Source organism: Carassius carassius, chromosome 26 (genome assembly GCF_963082965.1).
Source record: "Carassius carassius chromosome 26, fCarCar2.1, whole genome shotgun sequence".
In the NCBI taxonomy this organism is placed as follows: Eukaryota; Metazoa; Chordata; class Actinopteri; order Cypriniformes; family Cyprinidae; genus Carassius; species Carassius carassius.
In genome coordinates, this window is record NC_081780.1 from 11323165 (window position 1) to 11338257 (window position 15093).

General features: G+C 40.2%; 1 protein-coding gene across 1 annotated transcript in view; it reads right to left on the minus strand.

Moving 5' to 3' along the window:
- The window catches only part of parpbp (PARP1 binding protein), a 22038-nt gene continuing 6945 nt past the window's right edge, over window positions 1–15093 (minus strand). Inside the window, 9 exon segments of the mRNA XM_059511185.1 lie at window positions 1–695; window positions 1553–1748; window positions 5334–5363; window positions 5365–5416; window positions 9639–9835; window positions 9902–10079; window positions 13417–13571; window positions 13683–13819; window positions 13822–13852. Coding sequence (XP_059367168.1) covers window positions 391–695; window positions 1553–1748; window positions 5334–5363; window positions 5365–5416; window positions 9639–9835; window positions 9902–10079; window positions 13417–13571; window positions 13683–13819; window positions 13822–13852 — 1281 coding nt within the window. The 3' untranslated portion in view covers window positions 1–390.

Sequence of the window (15093 nt, forward strand, 5' to 3'; positions counted from 1 at the left end):
TTGTATGATTTAAAAAGAACTGAAATAAAAATTTATTAAAATCTGCAAAGTACGAGTCATGTTCAAGGGGAACAGAAAGCATTCATCACGATTGTCACACAATCCTAAAATGAAATGATAGAGTTCTTCCTCTGCCAACTTAATCTTCCTCTTTAGATATCAAACATGCACACACACAAATATATACACACACACCCCCCCATCAGTAATAATCTGGAGAGGAGTGACACAACTTGTATTAAAAGCACTTATATGGTTATTTCACCCAAAAACAAACATGAGGGGGAGTAAATTACCATTTTAAGGTGAACTGCTCTTTTAAATGCATTTAATCTACTAATGAATAAAACTTGCCTTCATTGCCAAAACAGAGAATCATTGGTGAGAAAATTACAGTCTGAAAAAGCCTGTGAGTTTGCCATGACCAACAATGAGCTTCTTGCTGGGAGCTTTAATGTTCCTTTTCCCCAGGCCTCCAGCGGGAGCCTTGGAAGGGGGTCTTTTCTGAGGGGGCTGGCTCTCCTCTCTTCCTTGCTCAGCACACTCTCTGTTGGCAAGCTTTCTCTTTGAGGTCCCGGTTGCTCTTCTGAGCTGTTTTGGCTGGGTCCCCTTCCCACCTGCTCGGATCCAGGCATTTCCACTATGTTCCCCCAGAGCGGATTGACCGGGACATTCATGCCTTAAGTTAGTGGTCTCTGGGTCCATATCCGCAGAAAAACAAGAAAAAGGGGACAAAAGAAAAACATTGGACTTTGAGAACAAGGTGAAACAATGAACAGGAATAAAAAAGGGGAGGGCTGAGGACGGAATGGTAGAAAAGGTCATCACTACATTGCTGACGTTAGTCTGCACTTTAACAGTCAGTGTGTTTATTTTACAGCTCTGAAACTGAACATTTGTCATGTAACCTGGTGGAGCAAAGTCCGCATTCCCACAAAAAGTGAGCGAGGTGGGGGGAACGCGTGCTCTTAAGAGTTTTTACAACAGATGTGGGTGCAGCCAGGTTTTATGGGATGGGGAATCATTTAAAGGTTGATCTTAAGTACTAGTCCCCAAGCAGGGACTGGGCAAGGATCGAGGTCTGGGCTGTGGAGGTGGACCTGGGCATCTTTCCGACCATGTGGCGTCAGAAAACGGGAGCTCTTCTACATGTGTGCGCAGCGAACAGACCAAGCATGAAGGTTATTCAGTACACTAAGAACTGAGCCCCCTCTTTAAAAAAAAAGAAGCAGCCAAAAAAACACTTAAGACCCAATGAAATTACTTAATAAATGCAGATTCCTTATCGATCAGTCGCAGTGGAGGGCATATTCTCGGACATTTCTAGAGAACACGTGATAGGACATTAACCTGTGGCATCATCATAAATTTTGCTCTGGTTTCCCAGAAGAGAAAGCCTACACATTTTAAAAGCATTATAAAAGCCAACGTCTCATTTTGTCACATTTTAAAAGGACACAACAGCATCTACACGGTCTCAAAACTACTACACAAGTCTAAGAGTGAGAAAACCACTTTTGCATAGCATTTTTAAATGTGGCAGAGGCACTACCTTTGAGACCGATGTCCATCCCAGTGGGGTCATGCTCTTCCTCCACAGTCACTGGTAAAGGGACAGGTTTTTTGGGAGCAGGGTGCATACAGGTGGGAAGTTGGCTGGTGCTGGGAAACTCCAACACCCGGTTGAGGGGGAGCTCATCATCCTTGTATGTGCATGCAAACTGAGAACGGAGGGTTGGTCGCACAACCTTTAAATAAAATGTATATTAAAACAACTTATTTTTAATAATATACTTTATTTTTAAATTGCAACAACAGCTGAATTTTGTTTTACTCATTACAGCTATACAGTTATACCACTTTTGCTAAAAAGAAATAAATAAAAAAGTGATATGATTTTTAATTCAAATATAAATGAATAATAAACCAAAACTAAACCTTAACAAAACCTTATCCATATTACCTGATTGATAACATGCCATAGGTTTACAGGATAGTTCACCAAAAAAATAAAAATTCTGTCATTAATTACTCACCCTCATGTCGTTCCAAACCCTTAAGACCTTCGTTCATCTTCGGAACACAAATTGAGATATTTTTGTTGAAATCCGAGAGCTTTCTGATCCTGCATAGACAGCAATGCAACTAATACGTTTAGGTTAAAATAGTCCATGGGACATCAGTTGTTCCACTGTTCAATCAGTATTCAATTCAACTGTTCAATTTCTGGGCCTTGAATGAGCCAGTTAAATTGCGGTCTATGCAGGGTCAGTGAGCTCTCGGATTTCTTCAAAAACATGTAAATTTGTGTTTCAAAGATAAATCAGGGTCTTACGGGTTTGGAACGACATGATGGTGAGTAATTCATGGGACAATTTTCATTTTTGGGTGAACTGTTCCTTTAAGTTTGTTAAAACATGAATATTATCAATGAATGATGTATGACACAGAGACACTGCAGCACTGGTACAACAGGACAAATGACGTTGTCCAGAAACACTCTGATACGGTCCTCAGGTCATCAGGCAGTCTTATTTTTGAGCCCTGCTGATATAACTGGGCGGACATGACCACATCTAAAATCTTATGAAAAAAAATAAAAAAAGGATAAATACTGCGGTCCAGAGGGTAGCGTGAGGAGCATGAAAGAAGGGAATGGTAGCTCGCACAGGCGTAGTGAACCTCTAAGGTCTCAAGAGTCTCAGAGAAGCGCTGATCCACGTCTTTCAGGGCCTTTGATCCATCCCTGCTAAGGATTATCAGGATTCAAGACTCTCCCTTCAGGCTAGCCGGCCACAGTAGGAGAGTTGAATTCAGGAAAGTAAAAAAAAATACTGCAGGCATAGTTGGATGGGACTGCAAAAACGTAGAGAGAATGGGGCGGTGGGTATATGTGTGTGTGTGTGTGGGGGGGGGACGGGGGGTCAAAGTATGAGTGCAGCTTTTTCAAAGTACTTTCTACAAAGAGCACCTTAAACAACATCACTAGACAGGGTGCTTTCATATTGGAGGCTTATATGGCACGTTGGGCAGCACCGATTGTACGCCAATACAGAGCCTTCTTTAAAAAACTAAAATAGCAACAGGCTGGTTCAACCAGCGACCTCTTCTGATATGAACGTCATCATTAAGCCCTCAATAAGATGAGGGGTGTGTCTGAGTTCGTGAAGCACAAAGTGAAACTACACATGCTTGAATAACACCTTTGGGACAAACCCATTGAGCCAGCTGACACTGGTATTCACTTGATAGTGATGTTTATCGAATGAGTCAAATCAGGGGAGGGTCTCTGATTATATTTGACTGTCAATGTCAGCGTTTTATTGAATGTTGGATAATAATGATAAAAATAGCCAATATCGATACATATCCAGGGTGTTTCCCTGCCTTTTCGGTCTCAAGACACTGTGATGGCTTTAAGATTCCTGTCAACCAACATAGACCTGAATGGTTTGCAGAACGGATGGATGGATTATTATTATAATTGTTTTTTTTAACCATTAGGTTTAAATTAATATTAAAATAATGTTACTTCTAATACTTTTATAACAAAAACACCAAAATGTTTTGAATAAACAATTTAATAATATTCTATTATTAATACTTATTAAAATCTTATCCCATTTACACCTGTACATCCATTTGAGAATGGGTGAATAGATAAAGATCTTAAAACCAGATGCCTGTTTTAAGTGTGTTTTAATGGACATTCATAGCAGGAAATATACTAACTGTGGCGAGTGGGGCGGGGCCGAGGGATGTGGGAACACGAGTGAGGCCGGCAGTGATTGGGCAAATCAGTGGCACCTGCGGCCCACGGCCGGTCTCGAGTCCCACGTAGGAGATGGAAGGATATAAAACTGGAGCGACGACAGTGAAGGACGAGAGAGGACCAGGCCTGGGCTTTTAGTTGTGTTTTGGTTTTTATTTGCGCGCAGTCGTCCGTGAGGGGCTGGTGCGCTGTTTTGTGTTTATTTTCTTTTATTAAAATGTTGTTTGATTGTCCGCCGGTTCCCGCCTCCTTCTTCCCGATGATTAGCAAGGTTTTATATCCTTCCATCTCCTACGTGGGACTCGAGACCGGCGGTGGGCCGCAGGTGCCACTGATTTGCCCAATCACTGCCGGCCTCACTCGTGTTCCCACGTCCCTCGGCCCCGCCCCACTCGCCACACTAACATTATGTAAAAATGCACTGCCGGCCTCACTCGTGTTCCCACGTCCCTCGGCCCCGCCCCACTCGCCACTCTAACAATATGTAAAAATGCACTGCCATCTTTTTATATGAAAATACTGTCCCTCAGTGTATTGACTGGGGTTCATTATGAGTTCATTAAACCTTACAACATAACTGTACTCAGAATAACCCGTCTCTGCAGTCTTGCTGCTGGAGGAACTTCTTGATCTCTCCCCTTGTGCCAATTGAAGTCAGTTTGTGATGAAACTATTGGAGTACGGCTGGATAAAGACACTCTGCAGACAACAGGAAACAATAACCTTTCAAGTTCCCCTTGCTAGCTGAGTAACGCCATTGATATGGCAGGTTCAAAGTGATATTGATGCAGAAAGCTTCCGCCCGTCCAGTTCAGGAAGGGGTGAGCTGCCCGGAGACCATTACCGCTCACTAACACAGGAAGGCGGCCAGAAAGTGGAGGTCTAAAGAGACATCTGCTAGTGCAATCAAATAAAGAAGCCTTTTAACAAAATGTGCCTAGCATACATGTTCACAGAGCACTCACCATTTCTAATTGGTGAAGATGCCAGTACTAAAATAAACCCTGCCATTTATCATCACATTTAAAATGTGTTAGCAATCCAGAGACTAGTTAAGATTGGTTTCAGAAACAAGCTTCTTGACAGACATAATTTAGTTGGTATTCAGGCCGTCATTTCATATTAAGAGATTTATATCTTTCAAGAATTTTATGACCGAACAGTATAAAAAAAAAAAAATTCTTATAAAGCCAAGAGATAATACTAAATTTTCTTCTCACAGCCCAGTGGGGCATTTTAAAGTTTTCTGGAAAAGATAAGCTTTAATTGTGCAAGCGTGGAACACTGCCGGGGTTACTGGTTAAAGTCTGGAGTATATTGTAGGACACTAAATTTCACACTCAGTGATTGTTTTTATGTCACCGGAAACCTGCTGCACAAGAACCATGCATAAAAAAACAGCTGTATAAATTTGCACATTACAACATAGAGGAAGCAGATGATATAACTTGTGAACGTGCATTACTTGCCGTCTGTTTTGAAAATCAAGTGTCACATTCAATTTCAGTTTGACCACTATTTGAGACTGGGGTCTCTGCTTACAGCCCCCATGATTCTTTACCTTGGACTTTGTGTGTTCTTGTTGGCTCAAAGATGCGGTTCCGTAAAGGCTTTGGAGAAGATCCGGTGGGAGCATCTGGAGATCTATAGGCACAAAGTGGAACGCGAACAAGCTGAATATTCAAAGATTGAAACAATGTTGAAGTGCAAAACAAAATGATAATTAAAACACACACACACACACACACACATATACATACATACATACAGTCGTGGCCAAAAGTTGAGAATAACATAAATATTGGAAATTGGAAAAGTTGCTGCTTAAGTTTTTTATAATAGCACTTTGCATATACTCCAGAATGTTATGAAGAGTGATCAGATGAATTGCATAGTCCTTCTTTGCCATGAAAATTAACTTAATCCCAAAAAAACCTTTCCACTGCATTTCATTGCTGTCATTAAAGGACCTGCTGAGATCATTTCAGTAATCGTCTTGTTAACTCAGGTGAGAATGTTGACGAGCACAAGGCTGGAGATCATTATGTCAGGCTGATTGGGTTAGAATGGCAGACTTGACATGTTAAAAGGAGGGTGATGCTTGAAATCATTGTTCTTCCATTGTTAACCATGGTGACCTGCAAAGAATCGCGTGCAGCCATCATTGCGTTGCATAAAAATGGCTTCACAGGCAAGGATATTGTGGCTACTAAGATTGCACCTAAATCAACAATTTATAGGATCATCAAGAACTTCAAGGAAAGAGGTTCAATTCTTGTAAAGAAGGCTTCAGGGCGTCCAAGAAAGTCCAGCAAGCACCAGGATCGTCTCCTAAAGAGGATTCAGCTGCGGGATCGGAGTGCCACCAGTGCAGAGCTTGCTCAGGAATGGCAGCAGGCAGGTGTGAGCGCATCTGCACGCACAGTGAGGCGAAGACTTTTGGAAGATGGCCTGGTGTCAAGAAGGGCAGCAAAGAAGCTACTTCTCTCCAAAAAAACATCAGGGACAGATTGATCTTCTGCAGAAAGTATAGTGAATGGACTGCTGAGGACTGGGGCAAAGTCATATTCTCCGATGAAGCCCCTTTTCGATTGTTTGGGGCATCTGGAAAAAGGCTTGTCCGGAGAAGAAAAGGTGAGCGCTACCATCAGTCCTGTGTCATGCCAACAGTAAAGCATCCTGACACCATTCATGTGTGGGGTTGCTTCTCATCCAAGGGAGTGGGCTCACTCACAATTCTGCCCAACAACACAGCCATGAATAAAGAATGGTACCAAAACACCCTCCAACAGCAACTTCTTCCAACAATCCAACAACAGTTTGGTGAAGAACAATGCATTTTCCAGCACGATGGAGCACCGTGCCATGAGGCAAAAGTGATAACTAAGTGGCTCAGGGACCAGAATGTTGAAATTTTGGGTCCATGGCCTGGAAACTCCCCAGATCTTAATCCCATTGAGAACTTGTGGTCAATCCTCAAGAGTCGGGTGGACAAACAAAAACCCACTAATTCTGACAAACTCCAAGAAGTGATTATGAAAGAATGGGTTGCTATCAGTCAGGATTTGGCCCAGAAGTTGATTGAGAGCATGCCCAGTCGAATTGCAGAGGTCCTGAAAAAGAAGGGCCAACACTGCAAATACTGACTCTTTGCATAAATGTCATGTAATTGTCGATAAAAGCCTTTTTTAAACGTATGAAGTGCTTGTAATTATATTTCAGTACATCACAGAAACAACTGAAACAAAGATCTAAAAGCAGTTTAGCAGCAAACTTTTTGAAAACTAATATTTATGTAGTTCTCATAACTTTTGGCCACGACTGTATATATTGTGACACGTGGCCCGAGCTCTCATCAGCGTCGCCCTGGAAACAGAGCAGACACACCTGCACCTGCTCATTACAGGCTGAGCGGTCACACCTGCAGCCCATTAGAAACGGGCTTTATAAGCAGCGCCGTCGAACACAGAGGTGAGAGATGTCTCCTAAAGACTCAGCTGACAATTCTCTGTGTTTCCCCTCCAGACAGCAGCGTGTGACCGTCAGCCCGCTAAGGACACGGACCTCATGGACCTCACGGACCCACACAGCACTGCGCACCGAAGGAGGAAGAGAAGGCTGAGCTTCGGAAACCCCTCACGATTGGCTATTTTCCCCTACATCAACTCAATAAATCCACCCTTCGGGGAACTTACCTTGATCCTCGTGTCGTGTGCTTCTTCAAGCCGTCACAATATATATATATTAGTGGTGGGCCGTTATCGGCGTTAACGGGAGACTCTTATCGGGCGATAATAAAATAATATCGCCGTTGATCTATTCTCAAAGTTTGGTTGGGAGCTGGGTCTATACTAAGCAAGCTATGATGACTTTCACCTTGATATTTAATATAACCGACTTGCTGAGGCCAGCCTAAAAAGACGCTCAGGACAATTGACGGGCCACTGCTGCACATCGTCACGAAAGTTTTTTCACGTTTTTTAAGCCTTACCGCTTGTCGATTTAAACATTAAAGCATCCAAAAACAAGACGCGGGAAAGCTGAACAGAGTAGCTGGTTACTCGCGCACTGTGTTCGGTGCGCACGAGAGAGAGAGCCGCATATCACGGACAGTGACACTGAATCGAGCTCTCTTCTGCAAAGTTCTCCTCGAAGTCCATCCTGCTCCTGAACGAACAAATACAAATCGCAGTTTGAAACAAACAAAAAGATGTGAAAGAGCCCAATTCAGTACTCGCGGTGTTCTGGTGTTCAGGGCTCACGCAGAGAAAGGCGTCTCAAAACACTTGAACATCGAATTTGCTTATTTTTGCTCTTGTGCCGACAAATACATACAAAATATGTTAAAATATCCACCTTGGAAATTATGCTGGAAAAAACTGTCAGTTATTTCTTAAGTGAAAGTAAACAGTTGAGGAAAAAAATGGGATGTGTATTATATTGGATGCGTTCATCGTCTCTTAAAGTGACCGCGCCTAATTTAGCTACTGGCTGCTGTAATGTTAATCCAAGAAAATGATAATGAAAATCACTCACTGCTCTTGACTGAATTACTTTGTAGTTTTAACATTCAAACTAAAAATATTCAGACACCAGATATAATTTTTGATATATAAAGCAAAACTGTAATAATGTGAGAAATGTTGAAGGTGTCTGAATAAATGTAGGTTTGATTGTATATTTCATTTTTACATTGAAGACTATCCAGTGCTATTTTACATTTAATTATTTGGTTTCTGTATCTTGACACCTACAAACTTGAAAAAACTAAAACATTGTGTAAATAGCACAAATAAATAAAAATAAACGAACATACAAATTAAACAATTTCAAACAGGGCCCACTGGTACAACCTTCACCGGGCCCCGCTGACCCCAGCTACGGCCCTGCTCACGCCTGTTTCACACATACTCCGTCTGCAGTGCGTATGCAGTCCGTGCGCATTACGAATGTGGTGCAGCAAGGACTCGATGTGCTTCCACACAGGACGCGTTTGCAGTTCGCTACCTGGTACGTAAACGATCGCTGCACTGCTGCAGACGCAACGCTCCTGGAACACAACTGGAATCCGTTAACATGGGTGCATAAAAAAATATGCAATGCATACGCACTGCAGATGGAGTATGTGTGAAACAGGCATAAGGTTGTTTGCACCTTGTGCAATGTGGAATTAGTTTACAGTTTTCTCAAGCACTTTGTGATGCAGTTTGGAAACAGGAGATGAGCCCCTTTTCTAATGCACCACCTAGCTTGATAAACCCCTTCTCAAAGACTTACTGTTTGTCAATTTTATTTGGGTAACACATATTCTGAATGCCTTCGGCAGAATTTGAACGAGCCATTTTAATCTAGATTAATTTCAAGATCACAGTGAGATTAATCTAGATTAAAAAAAATTAATCTATGCCAACCACTTATAAAGCATGAGTGGTTGGCATATATATATATAAACACACAAATTAATTGACACGTCTATTAAAGTCAAGTAATCCTAGAAAATAGACAGGATTTTATTTTGCATCAATTTTCGTATTGTTATTCAAATATTTAATTAAATATAAAAAAAATATTTTTAGCATTTTAAATTTCCTTTTTTTTTTTGGACACATTTTTGTCCTATGACAATAATGTGCAATTTTATATATATATATAAAAAAAATACAATAAAATACAGCAGTGTGGAGTACCTCACTTGTAAAGGAAATACAGGAAAATTCTATTCAAACATTTATTACAGACTGCATTATTGCATTCTAAAATGTAAGCATCAAATTACACATTATTATAAATTTACTTAAATTTGTCCTATGACCATATTTAACTGTTTTGTATAAAAACAGTATTGCAGCACAGCGGTGTAACTCACTTGTAAAGGGTACGAAGACAAGCCCCAGTGCTGCCATTAAGAACAGCATGATCTTCAGAGAGCAATTCCGCCTTGTTCCTGCAGGGCGGTGCTAGTGCTTCTTCATCCAAAAGAGTCATCAGAACCTTAACAGTCTCTCATCCTCCATAGGCAGTGGAGTGGTTAATAGCATACACTTTGGGATAAAAAGGAAACATCTTGTGTCTTACTAATGAGGTTGGAAAAAATATTTGGAGAAGATGTACTCTATCTACTATTTTTACCCTTGCTGGACTGAATCCCGTGCCAACCACTGAATGTGTCTGCATGGTGTGTATTTGACAGATTCTTTCCTTGAGGCTTTTGGCCGTATCCTCTGCTGCAAGGTACATTGGGTCTCCATTACTGCGGCCTTTGACCAGAGCAGCTCTAATACTAGACACCAGCTTGGTTCCAGCTTCTCTGTTGGCAGAAAAATTTGAGAAGAGTCCTGGCCTGAACACATCTGAAAGCCAATATTCCATTATAATCAAAGCGCCACCTGCTGGCCACAGGAAATGGCTTGTTTCACACTAATTTTAACATGCAATGTCCAATCTGCATCAAACTTCACATATTTGGAATGAATATTGGCCTTTAGATGTCTTCAGGCCATGACTCTGTTATAATCATACCACCACCTGTTGGCAATAGGACACGTCATGCTTTATACTTAAACATACCATGGAGGTCTGCCCCAAATTTCTTATGTTTAATAAAAGTGCTGGACTGAAGAAATCCACATGCCAAAATCCAGTTATAGTCATAGCGCCACCAGCTGGCTGCAGCAAGATTGACACAAATGAATTTGACATTCCTCCTATATTTACCACTTTAAATCCATATTGCTCGCCGTTCGCTATTTTAGTAAAGCTGCCCGCTGGCGGTGAGCCCGGGTGCGAGGGCCCTTTCATCACTGCTGGCAGCTTTAATTAAGAATGCAGTGCAATGCAGACAATAAAAAAAAAATGTTTTCATACTCTAGCAGCCCTAAAGGTGCAGTTACAAACTTTAAAGGTGTAGCTCACCCAAAAATTAAAATTGTGCCATGAATTACTGACATTTTTCTAAACCTGTAAGACCTTTGTTCATCTTCAGAACACAAATTAAGATACTGTTGAAGAAATCCAAGAGTGCATTGCTGTCTATGCAGGGTCAGAAAGCTCTCGGATTTCATCAACAATATCTTAATTTGTATCCTGAAGTTGAACGAAGGTCTTACTGGTTTGGAATGAGATAAGGTTTTATCTTAAGCTCTCGTTTTGTGAATTTTGACCTGCAAATCCATGTTAAAAAAAAAAAAAAAAGAGCATCTAAATGCCACAGATAAAGCTAATGGCTTGGAAAAGAAAACACACACACAGAGACAAAAACTCATTTAGGTGGTTTGGTTCAAATCAGCACAAGAAGCTTCATAGTTTGCAGTGTTGTGGGAAACTGCTGTATATTTAACATTCTCAACACATTATTCAGTGATCCCATACATCTTGACAAATTTCCATTATTTTTTCACAACCTTTCCACTAATGCATCATTCAAACCGATTTGTCAACCGATTTGGCTTTAAAGACAATGATTCACACTCAAATAACTATGGCTTGCAAGCAAGTTTCCAAATCACAACGCATGTTTTTAGATCAGTGTCTATAAATTGCCTTCTACTACAACGAGATTATTATTATTGCCATCATTGGCTATTAAAAACCATTTCCCAAGGCCTAGAAAACTTGATTTTAAAAATACAGTGTTTCCAGGTTTCCCATGACTGTTGGACTCCTGATTATTAATTATTTGTTATATAAAGAGGTTCGCTGCATTGAAACCATTTTGCTTGATTAAAATCTAGTGTGACCACTCTATAACTCATGTAAAAATGCGGCCTAGGAGATTCCAAGAAGTTTCTGTGCCAGACCAGTGCTATTGGTGTACTCCACCTCACTTTATGTGTGAATATATGAAGAGATTAATAAATGTAAACATTTGGGCTGCAGCGGGAAAGAGGCCGCCCTGAATCCCTGACCTTGCTTTTGTGAAAGGGAATTACAGTAACAGAATCATCTGGGAAAACAGATGTTAGCTCTACGAGAGACCCCGATTCCCCCAAAAGGAGTATTTGTGTGTGGTAATACAGTACTCCATAAGGTGCTGGGGGGTGGGGAACTGCACAGGAAGGGTAGCAGGCCGATGAAAGACACCTTTTGGCTCCACGCTCTCACTCTCTCTTCAGAGAAAAGAGACGTAGTGGTGAACAGGATCACATGCAGCAGGTCAAAGGCACTTCAAATCAAATCAAAAATGAAGTTGATGCACATGATGCACTGCAGGAAATGACCTTGCGTCCATTCTGAATAACTCAATCATCTATTCAGTTCAGCTCCATGTGTTGTGCTGCCAAACGTCTAGTGGATATTTGCTTGGACGTTTTGAAGTGCGAGTTATCATAGCAAAATCTCGCTGTTATGACGTTTAATCAGAGTTATCAAACTAAGGCGGGACAAGGCCACCATTTGCTGTTCGTTACAACACACTTTGATGTTCCTTAGATAAACATGCTTGAACAATTCAGGCGATTTAATTAATACTGGTGCAGACATCATTAAAGGCTGCTTTAATTTATGCATCGATACATGGCGGCAGGTAAAAACAAGATAATCCGTTTTTTTTTAAGATAGAACCAAACCAACAGATCCACAAATGCAGATAGCAAGTACATTTTCTTTGGGCAAAGCATGGTGGTACAAAATCTGTTGTATAAATCAAAGGCTCCTCTACACTCATCTGGGGTTGTGCACTGATGATAGGGTGACAGAAATGAACTCAAGGCAAGGTCATGATGGTCCTGGCTTTTAATTCAAAGCACTATATGTTCACAATGTCATAATACTCATACTACTGCTTAGGTTAGTATACAGTATGTGCAACATACAGTGCACCAATGTTTTTGACCTGAAACATCAGCCAAAAAGAGCAATATACAACAAACATTGTGCATGACATGGAATAATGCATCTCATAAAACAATGCACTTTAAATGACCTTCCATTTCTAGTGTTTCTGATTAGAAGCAAGGAATAATCAGTGACTTTTTTTGGCCGATTTGGCTTAAACAAATTTAATCTTACTGCAAACACAGTGACTTTATACATCATGGTACTCTTTTGAATACGCAGCAACTTACAGGGAAGAAAAGAAATTGTGGAATAAAGTAATTATTTGGGGGTTTTTTTTGCACACAAAAAGTATTCTCGTAACTTCATAAAATTATGGATTAACCACTGTTGTCACAAACTATTTAACAATGTCCTTGCAGCTTTTCTAGTCCTTGAAAGTGGTAGGTGTGTTGCTGTCTATGCAGGGTCAGAAACCTCTCCGATTTCATCAAAAACATCTTCATTTGTGTTCCGAAGATGAACGAAGGTCTTCAAGATCAGTAATTTATGATAGAACTTTCATTTTTGGGTGAACTATCCATTTAATCATATTAATTAATATTATGAGAGTGCATAAATGCTTAAAGGTATGCAAGCTTTTTTTGCAAGAAAAAAATGACTTCCTAAATGGAATACAATTCAATTAAGTCTTGAATTAATTTGTATGAATTTTTTGGCCTGTATTAGAAGAATTCTGTATTTCCAGCGAAGGCAAACATCTACAGCTGCTATGCAGACTTAAGAAATTTGTTGTGTTCAGAATGGAATACTATATCGATATGCATTTCCGATTTATATATAAAAAAACACAAAACAAACATGATACATACCTGGGATTAGGGGTTTCTCCCAGAACTTCTTGACACTGGTCGACAAAGTTGAGAAACTCAGATAAACCCTTTACGTGCTTCCTTAAGGGGTGAGACTCAGGTGGGGCGTACCCCTTTCCTCCCAACTGTATGGCCCTGACAAATGATGTTACTGTCTGAATATACATAACACATCAATTAATTAGCATTCACATTATGGTTAAAAAATGTGTAGTTGAACAAAAATGTGTGCAAATATCTTAAAGTATATGTCATTGCAAATTCACCAGGAAGAGAGACGAGGCGCTGTCGGAGGCAGCATGTCTAAGGTCAGTAAAGGCTCTGTGACCCAGAGAGCGATTTGGGTTGTCCAGGGTGTATGCGAGGGACAGGTCATTCTTGCAGTTCACCAGAAGGCCAAATTAAAACAGAAAACTCTCCTGACAACTCTCTGTATCTGCAGGAAATGTTGCACAACAACTTAGTGAAATAACTGGAAATGTATTTAAAACCAATGTTAACTGAAAGGGTAAAATGGTTTGTTTTTAACAGGAACGGCTCATACTCTTCCGTTCTGCAATACTGATGAGTCAGTTAGCAGAATTGGACTCATGTTGTATAAAGGACGGGCTTTTTCCACAGCCCCTTAAGCTTAAACAGGCCAGGCTCATAAACTTCATCACCTCCAGTATTACAGTGGCAAAACCCAGCATCTACTCACACATAAATCAAAGCCCAGCAGAGCAGCTGTGAACAGAACTGGGCAAGAGCAGCAGCAGTTTCAACACACTATACAAAGTGCTTTTAAAACATCCTGTTCTCATTTCATGATTGTGAATATGATATGATATTGTATTAACATTGTTCTGAAGAAGAGGCACATGCAAAGGGGTGAAATTTAACAGAAAAGAAAATGAAAAAAGACAGCCAGCAAAACAATAACAGAGTAAGATCTCAACATAAGTAACAGAATCAGATCCTTTGCTAAACTTCATCCTCCTTAGTTACTGTCACCAGGTGCAATAAGCTTTAAAATATCATACAGGATACCTACATTTAATTATATAATAATTAATTATAATAACGTAATAATGCATTTGTTATATTAATGATACATTTTATAATTAAAACATATTAATGATACATTTTATATATAAAACATTTTACTAATATATATTGTATACACCGTTGTGCTCATAAATTTACAGCCGTGGCCAAAGGTTTTGAGAATTACATAAATATTGGAAATTGGAAAAGTTGCTGCTTAAGTTTTTATAATAGCAATTTGCATATACTCCAGAATGTTATGAAGAGTGATCAGATGAATTGCATAGTCCTTCTTTGCCATGAAAATTAACTTAATCCCAAAAAAACCTTTCCACTGCATTTCATTGCTGTCATTAAAGGACCTGCTGAGATCATTTCAGTAATCGTCTTGTTAACTCAGGTGAGAATGTTGACGAGCACAAGGCTGGAGATCATTATGTCAGGCTGATTGGGTTAGAATGGCAGACTTGACATGTTAAAAGGAGGGTGATGCTTGAAATCATTGTTCTTCCATTGTTAACCATGGTAACCTGCAAAGAAACGCGTGCAGCCATCATTGCGTTGCATAAAAATGGCTTCACAGGCAAGGATATTGTGGCTACTAAGATTGCACCTAAGTCAACAATTTATAGGATCATCAAGAACTTCAAG